Genomic DNA, 24417 nt, shown 5'->3' with positions numbered 1-24417 from the left:
CAAGGCCCAGTCTGGGCGGAGCAGCCCCACAAGGCCAGCAGCAGAGCCCACCTCTTGCCTTGGAAGGAGCCGGGATGCATAAGGCAGAGGCCCGGCCACGTCAGCAGCACGACCCCCTCGGCCTCCCTGCCAAGGAAAGCGGAGGAAGGGAAGGGCCAGCCATGGAAAGCCCCCCGGGGCAGAAGCTGGTAGGAGGGGAGGGGACAGCCAGCGAAAGGGAAGGAGGAGGAGGAGGAGGAGGGCGGAGACAGACACACAGAGAGAGAGATAAACAGAGAGGGGATGCATCCACACTGGACGAATAATCCGGTTTGGGACCACTCGCACTGCCTTGGCTCAAGGCTATGGAATTCTGGGAAGTGTAGTGTTGTGGGACATTGAGCCTTCCTTATCAGAGAGCCATGCTGGGTTCCAAGGAAACATCTTCTCTGAGTTGCAAATGGACATTAAGGCTGCATCCACACTGGAGAAATAACCCGGTTTGGCACTGGTTTAACTCTTTTCTGGCTCAAGGCTATGGAATTCTCTGGGCCCCACAACAAACTCCAACTCCCAGAATTCCATAGCAAACAGTTAGACAAAGAGTTAAAGCGCTGCCAAACCGGGTTATTTCTCCAGTGTGGATGCAGCCTAAATTTCCTTGACTTTGAGAATGCAGGCCCTAAGACTTAACATCTTCCCTTCCTTTCCCCTGTTTGCCCGATGAAGGAAACAGTGTGACTTCGAAAGCTTGCAATTGCAACATGTAATTGTGCATTTTGGTTGGTCCAATAAAGGTATCATTGTTTGAATGTTATTGGATTTGCTAAATGGCCAACACAATTTTTTCTAATGTTGGCATGCTTTACCACTACACCACCTAAAGTTTTCCTGAGGCAAAACATGAAGACTTCTTGAGAAATCCAGTGTCCTCTAACACATAGGAGCCTGTGGCTTCACAAAGGAAGGAGACATGCTGGATTCCAAAGAAACCTCTTCTTTGAATTGCAAATGGACATTACCTTTCCTTCACTTTGAGAATCTCCCAGTGACCACATGGCCAAAGGGGGAGGTACCAGCCTGCAAATAGCCCTCCCAACCATCTGAACTAAGACCAGAGACAGAAAATGCAGGCCCCAAGACTAACATCTTCCATTTCTTCCTCCTTTTTGCCTGATGAAGAAGCCAGTGTAAGTTCAAAGGCTTGCAATGTGTATATTGTGCATATTGTGCATTTGGGTTGGTCCAAGAAAGGTATCCTGGTTTGGATGTTATTGGATTTGCATTTAATAGAATTAGCCAGCATTGAGCAGGGCGGCTTAAGTCGTCTCCAACTGGATGATTCCTGCCTTAGGTCCAAAACATGCTGCAGAAATCATCCAGTTTGAAACTGATAGGGAATCCTGGAAATGGTAATTTATCGTGGCATCAGAGTTCTCTGACAGAGAAGGCTAAATGTCTCTCAAAGCTACATCTTATGCAGATGCATCTGAGGAAGTAGACTGAAGTCTACGAAAACTCATGTTGCCAACTTCTTTCTATTTAGTCTGTAGAGAGGTCATGTAGCACCTTTGAGACTCACTGAAAGAAAGAAATTGGCAACATGAGTTTTTCTAGATTTCAGTCTACTCTCTCAGATGCATTTCGTAGACTGAAGTCTACAAAAGCTCATGCTGCCAATTTCTTTCTTTCAGTGAGTCTCAAAGGTGCTATGAGATTTCTCTATGTACTGATTCTAAAGATTAACATGGCTATATCTTTGAATTCTACATCTTGTGTAGTTTAAGATATTCCCTAACATTGAGCCAGGGCAGTTAAAGCGGTCTCAAAAAACACATGGAAAGAGTGGTGGGAATATACAGAAGTTAAACAAAGATCAGATTCGCATAGAATAAATGGGTAATTTAATGGGTTTCACTTTTTGTTGCACAGTGGGGAAGACTGTCATTTGTACTTTCTTATTCTGGACCATAAATAAAACTAAATTATCTTGTTCCTAGGAACCATCCCTTTACACGGTCAAGGCAATTTTTATCTTGGACAGCCTTGGGCAGCGACTTTTGGCTAAGGTAAGGTACATCCAGACATTTTATTTAAAATCCAGTTCACCTTTGTCTAAGACATTGGTTCCATACAGACAGGCCAAAATAAAGCTGCTTCAGGTCACTTTGGAGGTATGCTGTTTAAATGATGCATGTGTCCTAAGAGTCCGGAAGCAACACCAAAGCCACACTCCAATCTTGAGGACTGGAGCGTGGCTTTGGCACAGCTTCCGGACTCTTAGGATGCATGCATCATTTAAACAGCATACCTCCAAAATGATCCAAAGCAGCTTTATTTTGGCCTGTCTGTAACACTGTTATGAAAACCATTTTGTAGGTGGGTAGTTGCCTCTCTATTTCCCTTTGGAAAGATCCTTATAACTGTCAGAAACAGGCACATATCAGAGATGGGATGTTAGATTTATTTTATTCTAACTGTCCAACAGTTATTATTATGTGCTTCAAGATGATTCCAGTTTAAGGTAAACCAATCTAAGTGATTTCTTGGCAAGATTTATTCAGAGGAGGTTTGCCATTGCCTTCCTCTAATGTGACTTCTCCAAAGTCACCCAGAGGATTTCCATAGCTGAGCAGAGATTTCAACCCTAGTCTACCAGAGTCCTAACCCCACATGTCGGGTCTCTCATCCACCATTTACAAACGATACATATCTTAGTCTTCCTTTGAAAAGATTGGAGCCATGTACCTGAGGCTCCCAAACAATCTCAGATTCCAACCGGGATGACACTCAACTAATTTTAACAACATAAGAGCATCAATCCATAAATAAAATATGCTCTCAGACCATTCTCTGGCTCCCTTGGGATGGGGCTGCTTTTTACATCCTAGAATTAATACCCTGCTATACATCATATGTGAGAACTGTGCAGCCCACAAGATGTTCTTCTTGGGCTGCAGTGCAAAGCATTCCTCACCCATTGGCTATGCTGGATTGGGCTGCTGAGAGTTGCAGTTCAACACCATCTGGAGGTGCACTTGATTCACAGCTCAGCTATACAAAATTCAACCAGATACTTTATAGGAGAATGTATAGAAGACAAGTGAGAGCCAGTGTGATGTAGTGGTTTGAGTGCTGGACTAGGATTCTAGAGACCAGAGTTTAAATCCCTCCTTGGCCATAGAAACTCAGTGGGTGACATTAGGTAAGTCACACTCTCTGAACCTTAGAGGACGGCAATGGCAAATCCCCTTTGAAGGAACTTGCCAAGAAAACCCTATTATAGGATCACAATATGTCAAAAACTACTTTGAAGACACACAACACCAACATAGAAGACAGCATTAACCTGCTTTTTTAAACTCCGAAACATCAGATAGCTAGAAACAAATTCTTGGCTACTATGGCTTTAGTGACTCCAGCTATAAGGCTCTTCAGGACTAGCACAATATATTGTTATTTCAGGAAATGAAGGACTTGATTTTGCCTCAACCCAGTTCCAAGTACATAGAGCCAACCAGTTTGACTTTTTATATGTTTCTTCAGTTCTGGTAGTGAGGCAAGATTCCTTGCTTCACTAGAGGAAAAGCTACAAGAAGGGGGGTGTAGTGCAAAACAATGCCACACGCACATCTCTTTGCTCCCTACACTTGGTTTTCATTCTCTGTGCTCTGACAGAATTTTCTCTCTGAGGCCATCGCCTCACTCTGCCTAATGATAGGTCCAGCCCTGCTGCTTCTCTTTGTAGCTATTTAGTTGGGGATTTATTTCTTCAGGTTGCAGTCAAGCATCTTATGAGTTCAACAACTTTGTGCACTCATTTCTGGGAAGAGTTCCCTTTTCCAGTGAAATCTTATCTATGTTTACCTGGAGCTAAATCCCACTATGCCCAGTAGGACCTACTCCCTATGGCTACAATCCTAAACTCTTTTTCCATGGAGTAAGCCCCACTGAACTCAGTGGGGCTTATTTCCCTATAAAGAGGCACAGGTTGTTTTGTTACTGTGTTTATGTAAGAAGACTAACCTAAGCAGCTGTGTTATACCAGGTGAGATAATATGGTCCTCTGTAATCATCCATTATTTATGGGACTTCCAAAAATGGACTAATGCATTGGCCTCCTATGCTGCCTCATCCTTCTCTTAAGTCGGTTGCTTTAATTATTCACAGTATTATGATGACACGTTTCCATCCACGAAAGAACAGAAGAGATTTGAGAGAAACGTCTTCAAGAAAACCCACAAGACTGATAGTAAGTAAGCAGCTACATCAAACAGATATTGGCAACTGGCAACCCATAATCCAGCCTGTTGAGCAGCATCTACAGTACTTGGCCTACCACGTTCAGCCTCTTTGTCCACCTCAAGTCTCAAGGGGTGGGAAACTGAGGCCCTCTAAATAGCCTTTGGCTTACAGCTCAAGTTATCCCAAGCCAGAATGTCTAATGGTGAGGCACTGTGGGACCTGCAATACGAAATCCTTGAAGGGCCATAGTTACCTAATCCTGACCCAATCTGGTGCCCTTGATGTATGACAGACTATATATCGTATCTTCCCCAGACATGTAGGGAGTTGGGATTGGTAATCCAGCACACCTGAAGGCTACCAGGTTGGAAAAGGATGAGCTTTACATTTGCATAGCCCCACAAGACACCACTAAGACCCCAAACCCAAATCTGGGGAGGGAGTAATTAAATTTTGGGGTAAAAGTTATAAATTATCCAAAATAACACCAAAATTGGCAATTTGGAGGTGAGTCTTCCCAAATATCCTCATATGCCTCAACATCTGCAGCCAAATCTGAGAGCAGTTGCCTAGACTCAGGGTTACCAGATACCCCCCTTTTCCAAGACAATGTCCTACATATTAACCTTCTGTCCTAGAGGAATTCCAAAATGTCCTCCATTTTGAACATGACTAAGAAGCCCATTGAATAATAGCAGTTGTTGTTCCCCTTTGACAAATGGGGACCTGTCTTCAAGGGATAGGAGGGATCCTTCTAAAGTTTTTTTTCCCCTAGGAGCAGCAGCAGCAGACAAAATTTATCTGCAGAGCTCAGGGCACATTTGTTTCTCAGAGGGGAAAAGGACAGCAAACATGTTAGGCAATGGACTGCCTGAGGACACAGTGCAAATGTTGAATGGCTTTTCCCTTAATTTTAGCACAATGGACAAATGAAAAGAATAATTTAGATTCAGTGAAGGGTTTTTTTTCTGGTAAAGTAGAATTTTAAACATTTGTCTTGCTCAGAGTTCCATAAGTATGCTGTAACCTAAGAAGGCATTTTAATGAAGATAAGTTCAACTGAAAAATAAGATTGACTACACAATAAAATACAATATATGCAGTATAACTGTAAATAAACCATATGAAATTAACTGTTATCTACATTTTTCTTGAATGTCCCACATTTTGCAGTGTCTTGTCCCCCTTTGTAGTTATGACATCAGGTCACCCTGCCTAGGATGCATCCCTGCACATTACCAGAGGCAGGTTGTATATTGTACACTGTCTCCTCCTGGTAGTTGCATACACTTTCTAAGGATTAAAAAGGAGACTCCCTCCCATCTTTGCCTCTTAGTCACAGAGTGCCAGGCTAAGTGTAGGAAACTGGTGTGACCTGGGCAAGGTTTGTTTTGTTTGATATTTAATTATGGCAAAACTGTGTCTTGAATGAAAGGCTACTGCGTCTCCACCAGGTTTCTAGTCCTGGGCCCTTAGCAAAGGTGCCATGCTATGATGGTGGTGTCATATTAGGATGTGATGAGATAGGGCTTGATGTAGCTAAATGGGGTAGACAATCCAGCTTTTCAGGTTAGGAGCAGCTTTGATTACTACAGAATTAATAGAATTCAAAGATATAGCTGTGTTAGTCTGTAGAATCAGTACATAGAGAGAGATCTTGTAGCACCTTTGAGACTAACTGAAAGAAAGAAATTGGCAGCATGAGCTTTCATAGACTTCAGTCTACTTCCTCAGATGCATTAGTGCATCACATGCGTTAATACATCTGAGGAAGTAGACTAAAGTATATGAAAACTCATGCTGCCAAATTCTTTCTTTCAGTTAGTCTCAAATGTGCTACAAGATCTCTATGTATAGAATTAATAGTCATTTAAAGGAAAATAGTCTGTCTCCCACTGGTTTGAAGGTAATCATTAAAGACCTCACTTGTTCTAGTTCTGTCTGCTTATAAGCTGTAATATGGGTAAAAAATCCAATCATAAGTAAATTTAGCAGAAAATGAGATAAAGCTTGGTGGAGTTGCAAGGCTCCTCAAGACCTTCTATCTCTCCACTTAATAATTCTCTCTTTTTCTTTTAAAATTCCTCCTCAGGTGAGATTGCTTTCTTGGAAGGCCTGACCATTGTCTATAAAAACAGCATTGATCTTTTCTTTTATGTGGTAGGGAGTCCACATGAAAATGAGGTAAATGTCTCCTCTGAGAACTGATTTTAGCCAGTCTGGTAATAAGCAAAAGAGTGGCTAAGGAATATTCTAAACTTCTTAATCTGTACTTTGGCTTTGTTTACTTTCCACTTATCCGTCTCACACATTTCTCCTTTTCAGAATTCATCTATTCAGCCTTAATTTATCATTAGTTAAGAATAAATGTAGTTTGGGGGAAAATTCATCTGTAGTGTCACAGCTATGTTGAACAACAAGCAATTGGAGGCAAAAGTTATAAGGAAGATGGTTCTAATTCAAATCAGAGGTGATCTTGGCTGGACAGACCCTGAATAAACATCACAGCAGCGTCTTATACAGAGAAACACTACACTCCTACACAATATATTAAGCACTCAGTGGAATCACCATATTGATTCTCTGTTTATAGATGATTTTAGAAAAGCAATGCTGCAGCACAGCTAGAGACTCATGTGGAAGCAATCTCTGTCCTGTTCTGTATGTTAGCTAGCATGTGGCTAGGCAGAAACACTTGCAGTTAGGGAGAAATTCAGCACTAACATCATGGCCATGTTGAAAAGGAAAAAATTAGACATAGGAGGAGGAAGCTTCTCATTCAAGCTGCTGAACTGGACCCTGAAAAAAAACCTATAGAAATATAGTATGCAGATAGAAGATCATTGCCAAATACTATAACAGTATATTATGTGCCATATGGTATCACTATTTGATTCAGCCTTCGAATGGTTTTTAAAAAAGCAATGTCAGAGCATAGTTATGGTGCCCATGTGTGGAAGTCAGCTGGCATATGGTTAGGGAAAAGTTTGAATTTAGCAGTAATAGACCACTTGATTTAGTTTTTTGTTGATTATGAGCCTTTTTTTCTTTCCTTGCTTATTTTATAGCTGATGCTAACATCAGTTCTCAGCTGTCTTTTTGAATCTCTGAGTCACATGCTGCGGTGAGTATCATTGCTAATCCTGGTCAAGATCAAAGACCATTGCACTAAAATCTAAAATTTCAGAATGGAAATATAAAACAACAGTAACAAAACAAGATAGTCTGTCTGTGTGCTGAAATGTATAGGCGGAACCATGTCACTTATTCTGGACTTGTGGTTTGCACAAACAAAGACCTGGTACACTGTGGAAAAAATGCCTGTAGCTTAGGATAAAGAGCTTCAGATGGCTCAAGCAGGCAAGCCAAACTGTATGATGCAGATGGCAAATGTTCCTGTCTGGCCCTGCTGCACTGGAAACCTGGGAACTCAAGCAGTCCTCAGTTTTAATTCATTTCAGTGAAATTGGCACAGAAAATATCTCAGTGTTTTGAGAACGAATTGTCTGCAAAATATTATATTAGCTAGACACTATTTTCTTTCTCAAAACACTTCCCTTGATACACCATCCATTTCTTCCAATATCAGCCTTACTGTCCACAAAGATCTATAAGATTAGAGGGTCTTTTCAGTAGTGGCTCCCTGCCTATAGAATCTCTTCTAAAGAAGATTACATGGCACCTGTTTTACTATCACAGCCATTGTGACATATAAGTCCAAAACAGACTGCAGCAATAATACAATTTGAGACCACTTCAATTGTCCTGGCTCAGTGCTAGGGAGTCCTGGGAATTGTAGTTTATTGTGGCATCAGAGCTCACTGACAGAGAAGGCTAAATGTCTCACAAAACTAAAGTTCCTAGAATTCCCTAGAACTGAGCCAGGGCAGTTAAAGCGATCTCACACTGGATCATTTCTGCAGTGTGTTTTTGACCATAGTGGCAAAAGTACCGGACCTGGACTTAAGTCCTCATTGGGGCTGCACCTGCATTGCAAAAATAATCCTCTTTGACCAGGAGCTCTCTGACAGGAAAGGCTAAACGCCACACAAAACTACAATTCCCAGAATTCCATAGCATTGAGCCATGACAGTTAAAGTGGGGTCAAACTAGATTATTTCTGCAGTGTGCATTCAGCCTGAGCCATGAAATGCACTGAGAGACCTTGGCCACTCACTCATTCTCAACCTACCCTCCCTCAAATGTTTCTCATGAGGCTGAACAGGGGAGAGCCTTGTGTGCTATGCACATTCATTGAAAGAAAGTAAGCATGCACATGAAAAAATGTACAAATGAATAGGTAAATAAATACATTTGGTGCCAAAGACTTGTTTTAAAAGTTCAATCATTCTTAAGCACCTCTAGGTTTAAATTTTTTTAATATGTCTGCAAGGTTGTATTATTTGACCTTTTAAAAATCCTGCTTTTGTAATTCAGAAACAAACACCTTATTGTCAACTGCCTTAAGAAAGCTAATCATCCATTAAAGGGCAAAGTATACATTTCAGAAATAAATAAGTAAATAGTTCTCATATATCACCTTTGGCTCCTAATCAGAGAAGTCCAGAAGTCTTCCTGCTGTAGCAAAAGCTAACAGTCAGAACCCTACTTAGATCCATGTATGTACTTATGCATGCATGCATGCACATATACAAGTCTGCAGAGAAGGCCTGTTTCTAATTGGGAGCAACAAAAAAAAGCATCAAAGCAACTCTTTTCATTCACCAGATCCCAAAGAGTATTTCACACAGTTTAGAACACAGTGATTAGAAATCAAGTATAGTACAGACAGAGCCAGGGAAGAGCCCCCTATTCCTACTCCTCAGACAAGATGGTTGCTGTAACCAGAAGTTATGTTTTCCAGCTACAGCTCCCAGAATTCCCTAGCCAGCATAGTTATGCCAGCTGTGGGATTCTGGGCATTTTAGTCCCTCCAAAAGCAGTGTCTCCTAAGCTCTGTGATCATGTCTGGAACAAATGCTGTTTGTAGTGGGATTCTTTCTCTCTCTTTTTTGCCCCTCATATAAATTGCTTATTCCTCTTGGTTTGGATTTACAGTATTAATTTACGCGATTTTTTCCAGGGAAATCTGAGAATCATAGTTTGGTGAGGTACTGACAATTGTTCCTTAGCAGTCCCTAGAATGATAGTTTCTAGGGTACCATTGGAAATGAATTATACTCTGATTTAAATCTATAGTCCAGACTGGTGTGGACAATTTATAGTCCCTCAAATGTTATTGATCATCAGCCCTAACCATCATAGCTAATGGTGGAGGATGATGGGAGGTACAGTCCAACAACTTCTGGAGGGCCACACATTCTCCATCCCTGGTATAGATAACACATCAGTGGGACTGACTGCTATTACATTTTGTTTTGTGTTTAGAAAGAATGTGGAGAAGCGAGCACTGCTGGAGAATATGGACGGGGTATTTCTTGTGGTGGATGAGATCGTTGATGGCGGGTGAGATTCATGGGAAAGGATTGAAAAGGCAAAATATCCTATTAAGTGGGATGGGCAAGCGAGCACAATAATGCAATCACAGGGAAATTACTCAGAAGAAATTCAGATTCAGTACACATACCAGTATGGCCCCAGAAGCCTTTCCTACTGTTGAATAATTTTCATAAATATGAACAGATTGCCTCATAATGACACCTTCAGTTTTTAGGGCTGGATATATGACTGTGCCACAGCTCATCAAACTAATTAGGGTAAAAACAGATATTGTCCAGTGACTATGTCAATCTTATTAATTAGCTGCTTTTAAAACATCCAGTTAAAACAATCCCAAATAATGAATCCAGTTCAAATTGTTAATTCAGTTCATGATTTAAAATGTGCCATTGTGGTGGTCCAAAGGTAAACTTCCTGCATTCTCTCTGGGATGATTTTTCAGAGACCACATAATGGGTAGTGCTATGTCCAGTATTGAGGTAGGAGAAGCTGTGAAATGGTGGCTGATGGGTACCATGTGATAGGTGCACTGATACCAGACTTTAGAAATCTGGAATAAAACCCAGAACAGAGTGATCACAGCCCATATTTTAAAGAAGATGCCCATGGTGTTGAACCCTATCCCTAAAGTAAAGGATAACTTCTTTTAAAGTATTCTGTGACATGGAAACCGCTTGTGGCCACATCCAAAACTAGATAGGAACATCTTTTTTTAAGCACTCTCAGGTGTTATTCACACTGTAAAAATAATCCAGGATGAATCCAGTATAAATCACTGTTAGAATCATAGTATCATAGAGTTGGAAGAGACCGCAAGGGCCATCCAGTCCAACCTCCTGCCATGCAGGAAATCTCAATCAAATCATCCCCAACAGATGGCCATCCAGCCTCTTTTTAAAGACCTCTAAGGAAGGAGACTCCACTACACTCTGAGGGAGTTTGTTCCACTGTCAAACAGCCCTTACTGTCAGGAAGTTCCTCCTAATTTTGAGGTGGAATCTCTTTTCCTGGAGCTTGCATCCATTGCTCCGGGTCCTAGTCTCTGGAGTAGCAGAAAACAAGTTACCTCCCTTCTCAATATGACATCCCTTCAAGTATTTAAATAGGGCTATCATATCACCTTTTAACCTTCTTTTCTCCAGGCTAAACATCCCCAGCGCCCTAAGTCATTCTTCGTAGGGCATGGTTTCCAGACCCTTCACCATTTTAGTCACTGTCCTTTGGACATGCTCTGGTTTCTCAACATCCTTTTTAAACTGTGGTGCCCAGAACTGGACACAATATTCCAGGTGGGGCTTGACCGGAGCAGAATAGAATGGCACTATTACTTATCTTGATCTAGACACTATACTTTTATTGATGCAGCCTAAAATTTCATTGGCCTTGTTAGCTGCCGCATTGCACTGTTGACTCATGTTCAATTTGTGGTCTACTTGAACTCTCAGATCCCTTTCACACATATAAGTCTTGTTCAACCAGGTGTCACCCATCCTATATCTATTCATTTCATTTTTCCACCCTAAGTACAGTACCTTGCATTTCTCCTTGTTGAAATTCATTTTGTTAGCTTTGGCCCAGCTTTCTACTCTGTTCAGTCATTTTGAATTTTGATCCTGTCCTCTGGGGTATTAGCTACTCCTCCTAATTTGGTGTCATCTGCAAATTGGATAAGTATGCCCCCAATTCTGTCCTCCAAGTCATTGATAAAGATGTTGAATAGCACTGGGCCCAGAATAGAACTCTGTGGGACCCCACTGGTCACTTCTCTCCAGGATGAAAAGGAGCCATTGTTGAGCACCCTTTGGGTTCGGCCAGTTCACAAATATCCCAAATGCACCGGATTAAGTTTAGAGGGGGGACTGCCAAAAACTCTCAAAATCCGGGATAATTGATATTTGGCTTTTCCCCAATTTTTAAAAAAAGATCCATATCATCAGTAGTATAAGTAATCAGTGTAAATAAACCTGAATAGACTTGGGATAAAATGCTGCAAATGCATTTACATGGTTGATTCCATCTTATTTGAATGTTTGCATATGTGAACAGCTGAATTTTCAGAAATGCACATTGAACTGGATCAATGCGGTTCCATAGTGTGAATAAGAAACCCAGAATCTGTGAGTGAGCTGATTCGCATCAACATGCTAAAAAAAAGACCCCTCACTTTCCGCATTATTGTTTTCTCTTCCACACATTCCCTGCATTTTCTCTCCTCCCATCCCTTCCACTGTTCTTTCACTCACCCATTGTCAGGGAAAGGACAGATCATGCTTGCCAGAGATCTGAACTGATCACTCACTGGGGAGCGCTATGTGGCCCTGTAAATTACTCACTTCTGGTGTACAGGATTGTTCAGTTCAGGATTTTGGAGGAAAAGGAAACATCTCCATTTCAGGAAGAAGAACTGCGTTGAAGTACAGCCTCCAAAAAACATGGGGGGAAAGTTCACAAAGTCCTAGGACATGGCTGCATGTCAGAAAAACTTTCTTGGGTTTACTCCTTTTGTTTTTCATGGACTTGTCATTGTTCTCACAATTCCACTGCTCATGCCAGGCAAACCTGAAAAGTAAAATAAGAAAATGAGTTTTAAAAAAATACCACAAAATTGGATGAGAAGTGTTGCACTGGTATCAATCACTTCTGATGTCATAGGCACTGGACAATAGAAGCTTGTACCATTTTTACAATCCTCACTTTAGTTTCAAGTAAAGTCCCAGCCCATTGGGCCCCTCTTAAGGATCTCCTGTAGTGGCTAAAATGCATTTTTCATATCTTGGAAACATATTCAGGGGTAGCCACAGTTGCTGGGTGGGGGGAAATGGGAGAGATAATTTGGAATCCCTAATATACAATCATATGTAAAGTTGTCCATTAGCAAAACTGCAGATTACTTCTTCCCTGTGTGCTTAAATTCTCTCTTTTCATGTTCTAGTGTGATTTTAGAAAGTGATCCCCAGCAAGTCATCCAGAAATTAAATTTCAGAGTGAGTTATTCTCTTTTTGTCTTTCCTGTTTTTTGTATATTTATTTCTAAGTTTTTAATAAGCCTGCATATTTTTACCTGTGGTCTAGCCACTCATCTTCCTCCTGAAACTCTTTCCACCCTAGACAGTCCCAGAGCCTGCACCTTATGGCTTTGTCCTCCTTGACTACATCGTGGGTAATGCAGAGCACAGTGAAATTTTACCTGAGAGGCTCTACAAATAACTAATGGTTCTCACAAACAGGAAGCAGGAGTAAGAAATCACTTCCGTCTAAGCATGTGGTTCTAAAGTGGCATGGCTGCTGGCTGGGCCGAAATTGTTCTGCTTACTTTATACTCCATTCTGCATGGTCCCTAGTTCCTCCACGGCTTTCATATGACAATTGCTAAGAAAAATTACAATTTCCAGAATCCCCATTGTCCTGATGGTTGGGGGATTCTGGGAGCTGCATTAGCAAAGTAACTTTTCGAAGTTCTAAAACAAGAACATTGGGAAGAGTGGAAATGGAAGAGGGTTGTCCCTATCATTAAGGGTGCATCTACAGTGTAGAAATAATGCAGTTTGACACCTCCTTAAGTGCTGTAACTACATCCTATAGAATCCTGGGATTTGTAGTTTTATAAGGTCTTTTGGCTTCTCTGCCAAAGAGTGCTGGTGCCTCACAAAATTACTGATGCCAGGATTCTGTAGGATGGAGCCATGGCAGAGTGGTGGTGAACTACATAATTTCTACAATGTAGATGCACCCTAGGTAGTGTCAGGCAATAGCTCTGGGGCAGCAAAACTGTTATTTAATTTATTATGGTTATACATTTTCTTACACATGGAGAAATGGCCATGAGATTTTCAAAATAATTTGGCTAACTTTCAGTACTATGCACCTTGACTATGCACTGGAGTGGGAGACAGAAGCAATTTGATGCTCCATCTGATGTATCAAAATATTTTTGGCCTTCACTGGAAAGGTTACAGTTACAATTAAGCAGGTTATTAGATTCATAATTAGTTAGGTGGATGGTAATCCGTGGCATTCTAATCAGTGCAGGCAAAGAGGATTGAAAGAAAAAAGTCCAGAGATCATTATTTTAACAGTAAGTAGAGAGTTCTTGTAGCACCTTTGAGACTAACCGAAAGAAAGAAGTTGGCAGCATGAGCTTTCATAGACTAACCATATATCTCAACTATAAGTCAATCTCATGTATAAGTCAAAGGCAGGTTTTGGGGCAAAAATTATGGTTTTTATATGACCTGTGGATAAATCGAGGGAAACTTAGGGACATGTAACGAAAGATCTAAAGGATGAAGCAAAGAAAAACAATGCCAAGGAACCTACAAAATTCCAGCAGGCATAACTATTTGTGCTCACATTAAGACTGGATGGATGAGAGAATAGAAAGGGGGTCAGTGCTTCCAGGACAGAAGACACTCTTGCCTTTCAAAAGAAGATCATTCTCTCATATAGACAGATAGATAGATATAGATATAGATATGCGCATACATACACATATATACAATTATCCCTCCTGATTTGCTGACTTCCTGCTCGCAGTCTTGAATTCCGTGGATGGGAAACCAGGAGGGACAAAATGGCTCTTGTGCCCACAGGAATGCACCATCATTATTTTCATTGGGGGCTTGAATATTTGTGGTTTTCCAATTCCTGACGGGGCCCGGAATGGATCCCCCATGAATCGTGAGGGACAACTGTATATATCAGTTAAAGTAACGTACTTACATTGACCCGTGAATAAGTCGACTCAAGTCTTTGTGGTCAATTATTGGACTAAAATTTCTAGACTTATATGTGAGTATATATAGTACGTTTACGTATAGTAAGTTTGCAGACTTAGGTCTGCAAAAGCTCATGCTGCCAACTTCTTTCTTTCAGTTAGTCTCAAAGGGGCTACAAGATCTCTCTACATACTGATTCTACAGACTAACATGGCTATATCTCTGAATTGTTTTAATAACCAATGTTAATAAGCAGTAGTGAGATAGTAACATAGAAACTGTTGTATCAAAGAGCCAATTAGCATAAGTAGTCCAGTTTAAAAAACCTTCCCAAAACAGCTAAACCATAATTAATCAGCAGATTAAATTCTATTTTCTATGACTTGAATAGGAACAAAAGCTTTTTTCAGTACAGGTGTTGCACAAAGTACTGTTTTTTAATGACAGCTGTTAAAGTGTAATAATTATTACTGTTCCTACTTTCTGACCTCACTCTATACAATCATTAATTTATCCATCCATCAAACCATGTGTTGAATAAGCAGCCAACTGAGGCAACATTCCATGCAACTGGTGATGTGGACTATAGTCCATGGCAAGTTTATGGCAAATAGCATTTGTTAGCCTTTACAAGTGCCAGAAGATTCCATGTTGTTTTTGCTGCAACAAACTAACATGGCTCCCTCCCTGAAAATTCCCCCTCATGGGCCTAAAATTAAAATAAAGGAAACTTGTATATGCATTGCTAATGTAGCTATTGTTATAAAGAATTTAAAACATGTATGTGTCTGCAACACTCTTAGGTACACTATTGTTGTCTTAAAATAGGGTTTAGTGGGGAGCCTTGAAGCTTAAATCCACCTGCACCTCCAAAAGCACAATTCTAATCCTTCCCCAATCCATCATGCAGCAGCTAAACTATATACTTCTGTCACCAACTTTGCTTAAAGTGAAGACTTGACAAATATATTGAGAATAAAGCTGTGAGTAGCTGCTAGTTGTAATGACTATATGCAGACTCCAGGATAAGAGGCAGCAAGCCTCTGAATTGCCAGTTAATGGGCTATAATAGCATTACTGTCCTCATGTCCTGCTTGCAACAAGGCATCCTGTCAGCCACTGTGGAAAGCAGGATGTTGGAACAGATGGATCTTTGGTTCAATCCAACTGAAGTCTTCTTTTATTCTTAAATCCAAATGTGTAATTGTTGCGGAGGCCATAGAATTATAACTGTAAGTGCAGGCTCAGTGAAGGACCTGGCAGAGTGTGCAAATATTACTTCATTGAACTACAACTCCCAGAACTCCACATGGCCAGTAAGATTCTGGAAGTTGTAGTCCAGTTGAGTAACTTTTCTTAACTATGGTTAATGGGGTTGGGAAACAGCTCATACTGGCTGTTGGAAGAACTTTGCATGCAGAACATCCCAGGTTCAGTGCCAGGAGGAACTGATAAATACAAAATACTGGAAAGCTGCTGTTAGAGTAGACTGTACTGACCTAAATGAAGTATTAGTCTGACTTAGTATAAAGCCAAAGTTTAAAATTATTAGTGATTGACAACCCACACTCCATTCCACTAATGGAGCTTCCTTCAAACAAAGTCCAAGGGAGAATAACTTTGTGCAACATTGTAATAGACCAATCCCTTTGGATTGGCTTTGAGGACGCACAGTTCTGAGGAAAAGGGATCACCTTCAGAATGGCTTGTATCTATAATCTGAAATAAAACATAATAATATTTTGAAAAAAGCAGCCAAATGTGTAGCACATATCATCCATTTTGGAATTAATTCCAAAATATACACTAGCATGTGTGTATATGGGATTGTGTGGTGTGGCACGACAAGGATGTGTTTCCAAGCATGCTGTGTGAAGTGCAGTTTTAAAGGAGAACAATGAAGAACCAATTATAATATTGTACACCATGAGGCTGGACCATAAATTCAGTTACACCTAGTGTAGTGCCACTGAAGTCATTCTCTAGCTTTTTTGAGGAAGAAACTCCTGCTAGGATAATCATGCCTTCAGAAGGACAATAGGTGAATTCACTTCGTCATATTTAGAGTTGATCCACTGAAAGTAGTGGGATTTGCTGTGATGAACCTATATCCTGTTGGGTTCAGTGGGTGTATTGTAAGCATAACCAAGACTGGAATCAGGAAATGCAAAGGATCTCTCCACTTACACAAGTTTTGGTTTACATAAAACTGATGTGAGACTGCCACATAGTTGTTGCTGTTTTTAAACTTGGGTGGTAAGTATGCGAATGCCCAGTATTTTAATGTGGTGCACCCTGCCTCGAGCCTTGAGAAGAGGTGGGAAATAAATAAATTGTTGTTGTTGTTAAATGTCATCCCCGGTGGCGCAGGGTTAAATGCTGGTACTGCAGCCACAAGGGTGTGAGTTTGATCTCAAAGGGTCCAAGTTGGCTCAACCTTCCATCCTTTCATAGGTCGGTAAAATGAGTACCCAGCTTGTTGGGGGCAATTGGCTTAGACATTGCAAACTGCTTAGAGAGTGCTTAGTTCACTATGAATAGGAATAGAAGTGTAAAGTGTTAAGTATTATTATACATGTGAGGTTGCTCCTGTGATGGTGGATTGGAATGAGGGAGGGAATATAATTTCTGCAGATAGGCTACCAGTTCTTGAGGAATCTTGAAACTCTGTCTTAGTGTGTACTGCCACCATCTCCTGTAGCTACAGTGGCTTCATATTCATGGCCTGTTTTAGACAGAGTCCTACAGACAAAGTCATGAAAAGTCCTTGAGGGAGTGTAACATCTACCCATTTGAAGAGATTCTTGTTGAGCTTTTCATTGTCTGTCTACTTTGAGATTGCATGCTCCTGAACAATCTGACTTTCCAACTACAACGAATTGTTTATGACTGTTAAACTGCACTTTTCCCAGTACAAATGGAGGGGGGAGATATTATTTCCCTGTACCTATAAGAGAGCTTTCACTTTGATCTGGGGCCCACCACATTTGTGTAAAAGCCTTTATGAAAGTTCATTGCCTGTCAGATAACCAAACTTATATGTTAGATCCCTCAAAGAATTTAAAAAGATTTATGAGGCAGGACATCTCTCTGTAGAAGCCATACTGATTCTTTTTCAGCAAGGCTTGCTCTTTCATATATTTTAATTAGACAAGTTATGCTTTCTGTTAAGGCTGGTGAATTTCATGTATCTCAACCATCCTAGGTACCTTTCAAAAAAAAATATTACATCAGATACTGAACATTTTTTTCACAAGGAGGTGATTTTAGTGCTCTCTTGTATACCTATGGCCCGGTACAGACCGCCCCAAAAGGGCAGTCTGCCAGCGCCTAGTTTTCTGCCAGGGAGAAAACGCAGCGGACAAACCACGCGGGTTCTTTTTCTGCCCTGGTAGCAGTGTAATGAGTGCACCAGTGGCACACTCATTATGTAAGTGCTGTGTGGACACCGTGTGGCACTTATGTAACAATGGTGGTACCCATCTGTACAGAGCACTGCCATTTTGACACCCTCGTCATGTGCGAGGGACAAAGGGCATCTAGAAGTGCTGCCCCTCGCACGTGATGAGGGAGTCCTTTGGGGCCCGTCTGGACCGGGCCTCAAGCTGTTTGAAGACCCAGCAACTTCACATTTCAGTTCCTTAAGGACTCTTGCCCTGATGTCATTTGGCCCTGGTGACTTGTTGATCCAAAATTTGTCAGTTGGCTCTATAATTCCATCTGTTTTCCATGTATCTGACTTCGTTTTACAGATGTGCCCCTTTCCCAACAAAAGTGGTTCAGATATATCTCGCAAACACCTTAATCTTGCAATAGTCTCCACTATTTCACTGATTAGTTTCTTCTAATATGTTTAAAAGAAAGTTTAATTTATAAAATAATACCAGCAGTCTCCCCCTTTCTTGGGTTCATTTATTTGTAGTCTTCATTATGCTTCTCATTGATCAATACATACTCTTTTTTAAGGAAGCCTTCTTGCCTTTTATGGCATCCTTTGACTTAGTGTGATTTGATTTACCTCTCCCAAAATTAACTGTAATCCCTCTGAACTATCCTAACCTTTTCTGTCCTCATTTTAGGTGGATGATGGCTCTTTATCAGAGCACAGCGTCACTCAGGTAAGTCTACTGAAATCATCTGCAGTTTGTCTTATGCCAGTGATTCCCAGTATGGGCAGTAATGTTCCCCTGGGGGTGGTGGAAAGATCCAGGAGGACAGTGAGGGGAAAGATGGTGGTGGTGGTGGGACTTCAGTCATAGTATTGGCATACAAGGCCTTTAGGACCATGGTGAGGATGAGGAGTTAGAGTACATGGTAGACTGGGAGAAGTGGTAGCCAAAAAGAGTTTTCACATTTGGGACCCTGCTTAAGCTTTGCCAGTTTTGCCAGGACATGGCTGGTAGTCTCGACCTGCGTTGTTGCTCTTGTTTTCTGTTGATGGACATGCAAAGAGTAGAGGTAGGAAAAAATGTTTGTTTGGCTGGGGGGAACAACACGAAACTGTGTTGGGAATACATGTCTCAGGAAGGAGTATACAGGATCAATTCTTCAAAAGAGCTCTAGAACTTAAACACTTCCTTACTAGGGAGAAGTGTGTTCCTTTGCACCTGGCCATCTTGGGAGCAACAACCAAGAAGCCTCTCACCTGCATTGGCCTTTGCTGCAAGACTGGCAAGGGCGAGAGGCTTCTCTCCTCAGCCAGCTGCTTGGTGGTTACTCCAAAAGTGACCAGGTGCAAAGGGAGCAGTAAGCAAGCACCTAGTCAAGCACTGACCAAGAAACCTCTTTCCCATAACAGTGTTTGCTGCAAGGCTGGTGCTGGTGAGAGGCTTCTCAGCTGCTGCTCAACCAGCTGCTTGGTTGCTGCTCCCAAGGTGACCAACTGCCCAGTTGCTGTTTCCTTTGCACCCAGTCACCCTGGAAGCAGCAACCAAGCAGCTGGCCAGCTGGTCTTCCTTCTGGCATAAGGTCGGTGTGGGCAAGTGGAAGGAGAAGGCCTGAGCTGCTTCTGTTGCCATGGCTGTATTCACACATGAGAACCTGAGGAGGAGGTGAGCTAACAGTGGCTGAGGTAGGCATTGCTGGCTGGCTGGCAGGCTGGCTACTGCACAAACAGTAGGCCTAATATAAATAAATAGGTTTAGGGAGGGTGCTATGGCTGTTGCTCAAAACAAAAGGGGGCAATATTCCCCAAACATTTGGGGACTACTGTCTTATGCAGAGATACTCTGCTCTCTCTCTCAATTGGTGGCACAGTTGTATGAGCTGGAATATTTAGACATGTGTTGCAAGAAGGAGTGATCTGCTTCATGGATTCAATCAGCAAGCCAAGCCATCTTTCAGTACAATTTCTTTCTTTGCACCATTCCATTTCACTCATTGGTTTTCTGTATCTCACCCCCATAAGACATGCAGCATTCAGTAACTACTGTCAATATTCATTAGGTTGTTAGGGATTTTTCTGTGATAATGCATTTTTGAAAATCATTGTAGAGTGCCCCACCCAACTGAGATTTCCCCTTATGCATGAATATAAGCAGCCACACTCAGGTTTGAGAGCCAGGTGGTGTAGTGGTTGGAGCATTAGACTACAACTCTGGAGTCCAGGGTTCAAATTCTGGCTCAGCCATGTAAACCCACAGGGCAAGTCACATACTCTCAGCCTCACAGGATGGCAATGGCAAACCTCTTCTGAAGAATCTTGCCTAGAAAACACAGTGTGTCCCAATAAGTCAGAAATGACTTGATGGCACAGAACAACAACAACAGCAACAACAAATGGCATAGTGACAGCTGGTGGCTTCCATGACAGTGGCGCAGGGAGTCTACTCTGTTTTAAAGGAGCTATGCACAGTGTTTAAGCTATAGTTCAAATAGGTTAAGCCCCTTGGATAGCTCCTTTTATTAAAAACCCAGGGAGGATTTACTGCTCCACTGACATGGGAAACCTCAGCCACCTCAGTTATTACTTTCAGATGTATGTTGGAAACAACCTGGGGCATACCTGTAAAATGCAACTTTTTGTCACTTTGAACAGCTGTACGTAGCCTGTCTCCAAAGTATCTATTTGCCTTATACTCATGCATTTGAAATCCTGCAAGGAAGAAGTGTGGAAAAATCACCACAAGGCTTTCCCAGTCACTGCAAAGCAGCCTTCCTTTTAGATGTGCATGCCATCAGCATGTGGCAATGAGGTGTGTTCATGCATGCCTCCAGACAATTTATACAATAGAGGATACAGAATATGAATGCAGGGGACTGCAGAGTATTCTCTTGAGACAAACATGAGAGAAACCGCCTGTAACCAAACACTGCATGGCCAAACAGAGGCTGAGAATGTAGACAGTAACATTCTCCCCTACTACTTATGTTCCACTTTTAAAGCTGATTCCTTATAAGGTGTTCACGTTCATATTGATGCGACAGAGTAAGAGAATAGGGGGTAGTTTCTTTTAGGAGCGTTACAGACCGCCACTTTGCAGCAGTCTGCCGGTGCTGCTGTTTGTTCCACGAGGGAGCTGCAGCAGCCAAACCGCGCGACTCCCTCATGGAGCAAAAAAGAAGCTCCAAAATGGAGCTTCTTCCTGCGGCGTGGTTATGATGCCGCGAGGCACCAATGGCACACTCACGACGTCATAAGTGCCGCGTGACATGCGGACGCACAGCATCTGCTACGTCAATATGGCGGCAGCCGTGTGGAACGGCCGCCACCATATTATACGTATTGACTACGTACTAGGGTTAGGGGGGTGCGGAAGCACCGCCCCTTCCTAACCCTAATACGTAGTCAATACGTATTTTATGGCAGTTTGTAACCCGCCATAGACTTTGAAAAACTTCCATTAAAAAAAAGACCTGAAGCTCTCAGAGTCCCCCAGTCCAACAGCCATAGGCCATACTCCTCCAGCATGAATTTTTCCTTCAGTCCTCAACTTTCTATCACTGCAGTAACTTAAAACATCAGTTTAGGCATCCCAAGAAAAGGCAAAGTAACCAAAGGCATGTGGACACAGCAAATATAAGTGTTCTAGACATGAATGCTTTCCAGTGTCCCACTCTTATAGAAATCTGGAGAAATTTCACTGGTTGGCAGACTTCTTATTGGGGGTCAACTTTTCATTTTGCCTTCCTCCCATTCACATCCCTGGTGTCTGGGTCAGATTTCACCTTGCTGTCTTGGAGGGGAAAAGAGGATGAATTGCCTCTCCTGGAAACCTCTAAAAGAGGCAATTCACCTTTACAGCACTGTTTTAACATTTTAAAAATTATCATTTTTTCAAGGCTTACAGCAATGACCAGGGGCTGGGGGCATTTTTTATTTCTATGCAGCCCCAATGACCCCTGGACCTATCACAATTGCCCACCCCAATCTAAAGAAAAACCCTACTGCAGGTCTGTAATAGGAGCCCTGCCTAGGATTGGTGTTTGTTGTTGTGTTTCTGACTTAAGGTGACTCTAAGGCAACCCTATCATAGTGTTTTCTTGGCAAGATTTGTTGGAAGAGTTGCCTTTGCCTTCCCCTGAGACTGAGAAAGTGTGACTTGCCCTAGGTCACGCAGTGAGTTTCCAAATCCTAGCTCCTGGTCTCCAGAATCATAGTCCAACACTCAAACCAATATACTATGCTGGCTGTGTAGGAGCTATGGTATATAGAATCCTGTTGATAAGCCTATGAAGAAGTAGACTAAAGTCTACAAAAGCTCATGCTGCCAACTTCTTTCTTTTAGTTAGTCTCAAAAGAGCTACAAGATCTCTCTACATACTGATTCTAAGTAACATGTCTATATCTTTGAGTATTACCAACAGGTGTGAAAAGCCTAAATTACATCATCTAGGCTTAACAGAAAACATACCAGACAACTCAAAGGTTGGGGGTCCTTGGTATCTCCTTACACATAGGTCCCCACAAAGTTCTACACTTGGCAGCTATCAACTTACAGTGGGTTTTTCTTCATCCACCACCCCTTCATTTTATTCATCTTAAAAGACACACTTGCCACCTAGTGTTCATTTTAGCAAAGCAACCTCACCTGGCTGACTTATGGTCTCCTTGAATGACACAACCAACATTTCATTCTTCAGTGTCAAGGACTTATTATGAATCAGGACTTACTAAGACTTGGCCCTGAGAACTAGCACTTTCTTTCTCTCTTAGTAGTAGGGGAATAAGCAACAGTTTCTCCCACAACCATGCTAGATGGGGATGGAAGAAGTAGTTTAACACCCCTGAAGGGCATTGAGTTGGAAAAGGGTGCCTGGTTGGGAAAACTGGACTCAGCAACTGAAGTCTGATAGGGTCTCATTTCCATTCTCTGTGTTGCTGTGGTTATTTATGCTACAGCATATTTTTCAATGGCATCTGTTTTCTGCTTGAGGGATGCTATGGTTTGGATCTTGTAGGACAGTCCACAGCATGGGTAGCCAAAGCTGGCCCTGCCATTGGGCAGAATGAGACACTTGCCCGAGGCAATATATGCTGAGGTTGTAGGTGTCGTTTCTGCTTTCTTCAGGCTGTACTGGAGAACACTGCCCCATATTTGGTGTTTAAGATGGATTCAACAAATTTATAAACAATAGAAGTAACAGTGATTTTTAATATATATATATTTATAAAAATTTTATACTACCTTAAACAGGCATTCAGGACAGTGTACAAAACAAATTCTAGAAACAATTTCATTTCAAAAGCTAAAAACATTTTCATGAGGCTGTTTGGGATCAGTTAGGGATGGATGCGGAGTCTAGAAAAGTTACTTTTTTTGACTACAACTCACAGCCATGCTGCCTGAGGGATTCTAAGAGTTATAGCCCACAAAGTAACTTTTCTTAATTCTATGATGTGCCTAGTCCATGGGCAAATTGCTTGAGGAATTAATAATTGTTCTGACTGCCATCTTCTCTCCCACCCCCTCCCCCTTTTCTGTTCACAGGTCCTTCAGTCTGCCAAAGAGCAAATTAAGTGGTCCTTATTAAAATAAAATACCCCCAAACAAAATACACAGCACTGGCAAATTTTGAATTACACTTTCTAACCTTGTTCTAGTTTAGCCTTTCCTGATAGCCTCAAAGGATGAGAGTTTTTCAATGAATCCAGAAGCTGACTATTATGATATGAGAAGACACCAAGCTGCTGAAGCTCATCTGAATAACTTTTCCAAAGTGGATGGCAAAATCTGTTGTTGCTTACTACAGATGGTGGCTAACCATGGCTATCTTTAATCATTCACAAGATGAGTTTCTAGACAGACGTGCCCTCCCACTGCCAATCAAAAGGCACCGTGGCAGCTATTTCATCTTCCCTTTTTTAACAGAGTTTTGTTTTCTGGTAAGAAGGAAGACAGAAGGAGTGATGCGGAAACACAAGACAGTTAAACTCCATGTCTGCAGCTACCCAAATTCTTTACAATGATATTCTCAAATGTATCAGTGGCACCCCTTCTCCAGCTTCCCAAATATGGCTGAAAATAAAATATGTATTTGGACAAATCTCTCTGTGATCCTTTGGAGAACTAGTAGAAGGGAGCAAGGTTTGCAAAGTTACTTTTTGAACTACAACTCCCAGAATCTTCTAATGACCAGGCCAGCTAAGTGGTTCTGGGAGTTATAGTCCAAAAAGGAAACTTCTCTGTGTGTGTTTATTTTCTGAAGAAGTTTCACTTAGACTAAATGTAGCAGTGGGATATATGTGAAATGTCAAAGTATGCCTATCAGTCTGTGTAATAACATTTTGTGGGTGTAATTCTAGCTTCCTTTCAACTTTTTTACCCTGGTTCCTTGTAGCTGCAAAAAATCATAGAGTTGGAAGAGACCAGAAGGGCCATCCAATCCAACCCACTGTTGTTCAGGAATACACAATCAAAGCACCCCTGACAGATGGCCATCAAGCTTCTGTTAAAAACCTCCATGGAAGGAGATTCCACCACACTCCAAGGCTGCGTGTTGCACTGTCAAACAGCTCTTACTGTCAAGTTCTTCCTGATGTTGAGGTGGAATCTCTTTTCTTGTAGTTTGAATCCAT

General features: G+C 41.6%; 1 protein-coding gene across 2 annotated transcripts; it reads left to right on the top strand.

Moving 5' to 3' along the window:
* Window positions 1-23885, top strand: COPZ2 (COPI coat complex subunit zeta 2). 2 transcript variants are annotated; one of them, XR_006104788.1, is made up of 10 exons: window positions 1-188; window positions 1980-2048; window positions 4150-4231; window positions 6317-6408; window positions 7293-7348; window positions 9613-9690; window positions 12617-12668; window positions 12793-12920; window positions 18479-18517; window positions 23330-23885. XR_006104788.1 is itself a non-coding variant. In XM_042476822.1 (9 exons), the coding sequence occupies exons 1-9, from the start codon at window positions 75-77 to the stop codon at window positions 23375-23377; spliced, it is 630 nt and encodes a 209-aa protein (XP_042332756.1). In that variant the 5' UTR covers window positions 5-74; the 3' UTR covers window positions 23378-23885. The 2 variants fall into 2 exon arrangements, 1 of the variants encoding a protein (XP_042332756.1); XM_042476822.1 differs by lacking the exon at window positions 12793-12920 and having other exon boundaries at window positions 5-188.
* The last annotated feature ends 532 nt before the right edge of the window (window positions 23886-24417 follow it).

The sequence above is a fragment of the Sceloporus undulatus genome, chromosome 6 (assembly GCF_019175285.1).
Source record: "Sceloporus undulatus isolate JIND9_A2432 ecotype Alabama chromosome 6, SceUnd_v1.1, whole genome shotgun sequence".
Classification (NCBI taxonomy): Eukaryota; Metazoa; Chordata; class Lepidosauria; order Squamata; family Phrynosomatidae; genus Sceloporus; species Sceloporus undulatus.
This window is presented reverse-complemented; position numbering and strand designations above follow the sequence as displayed.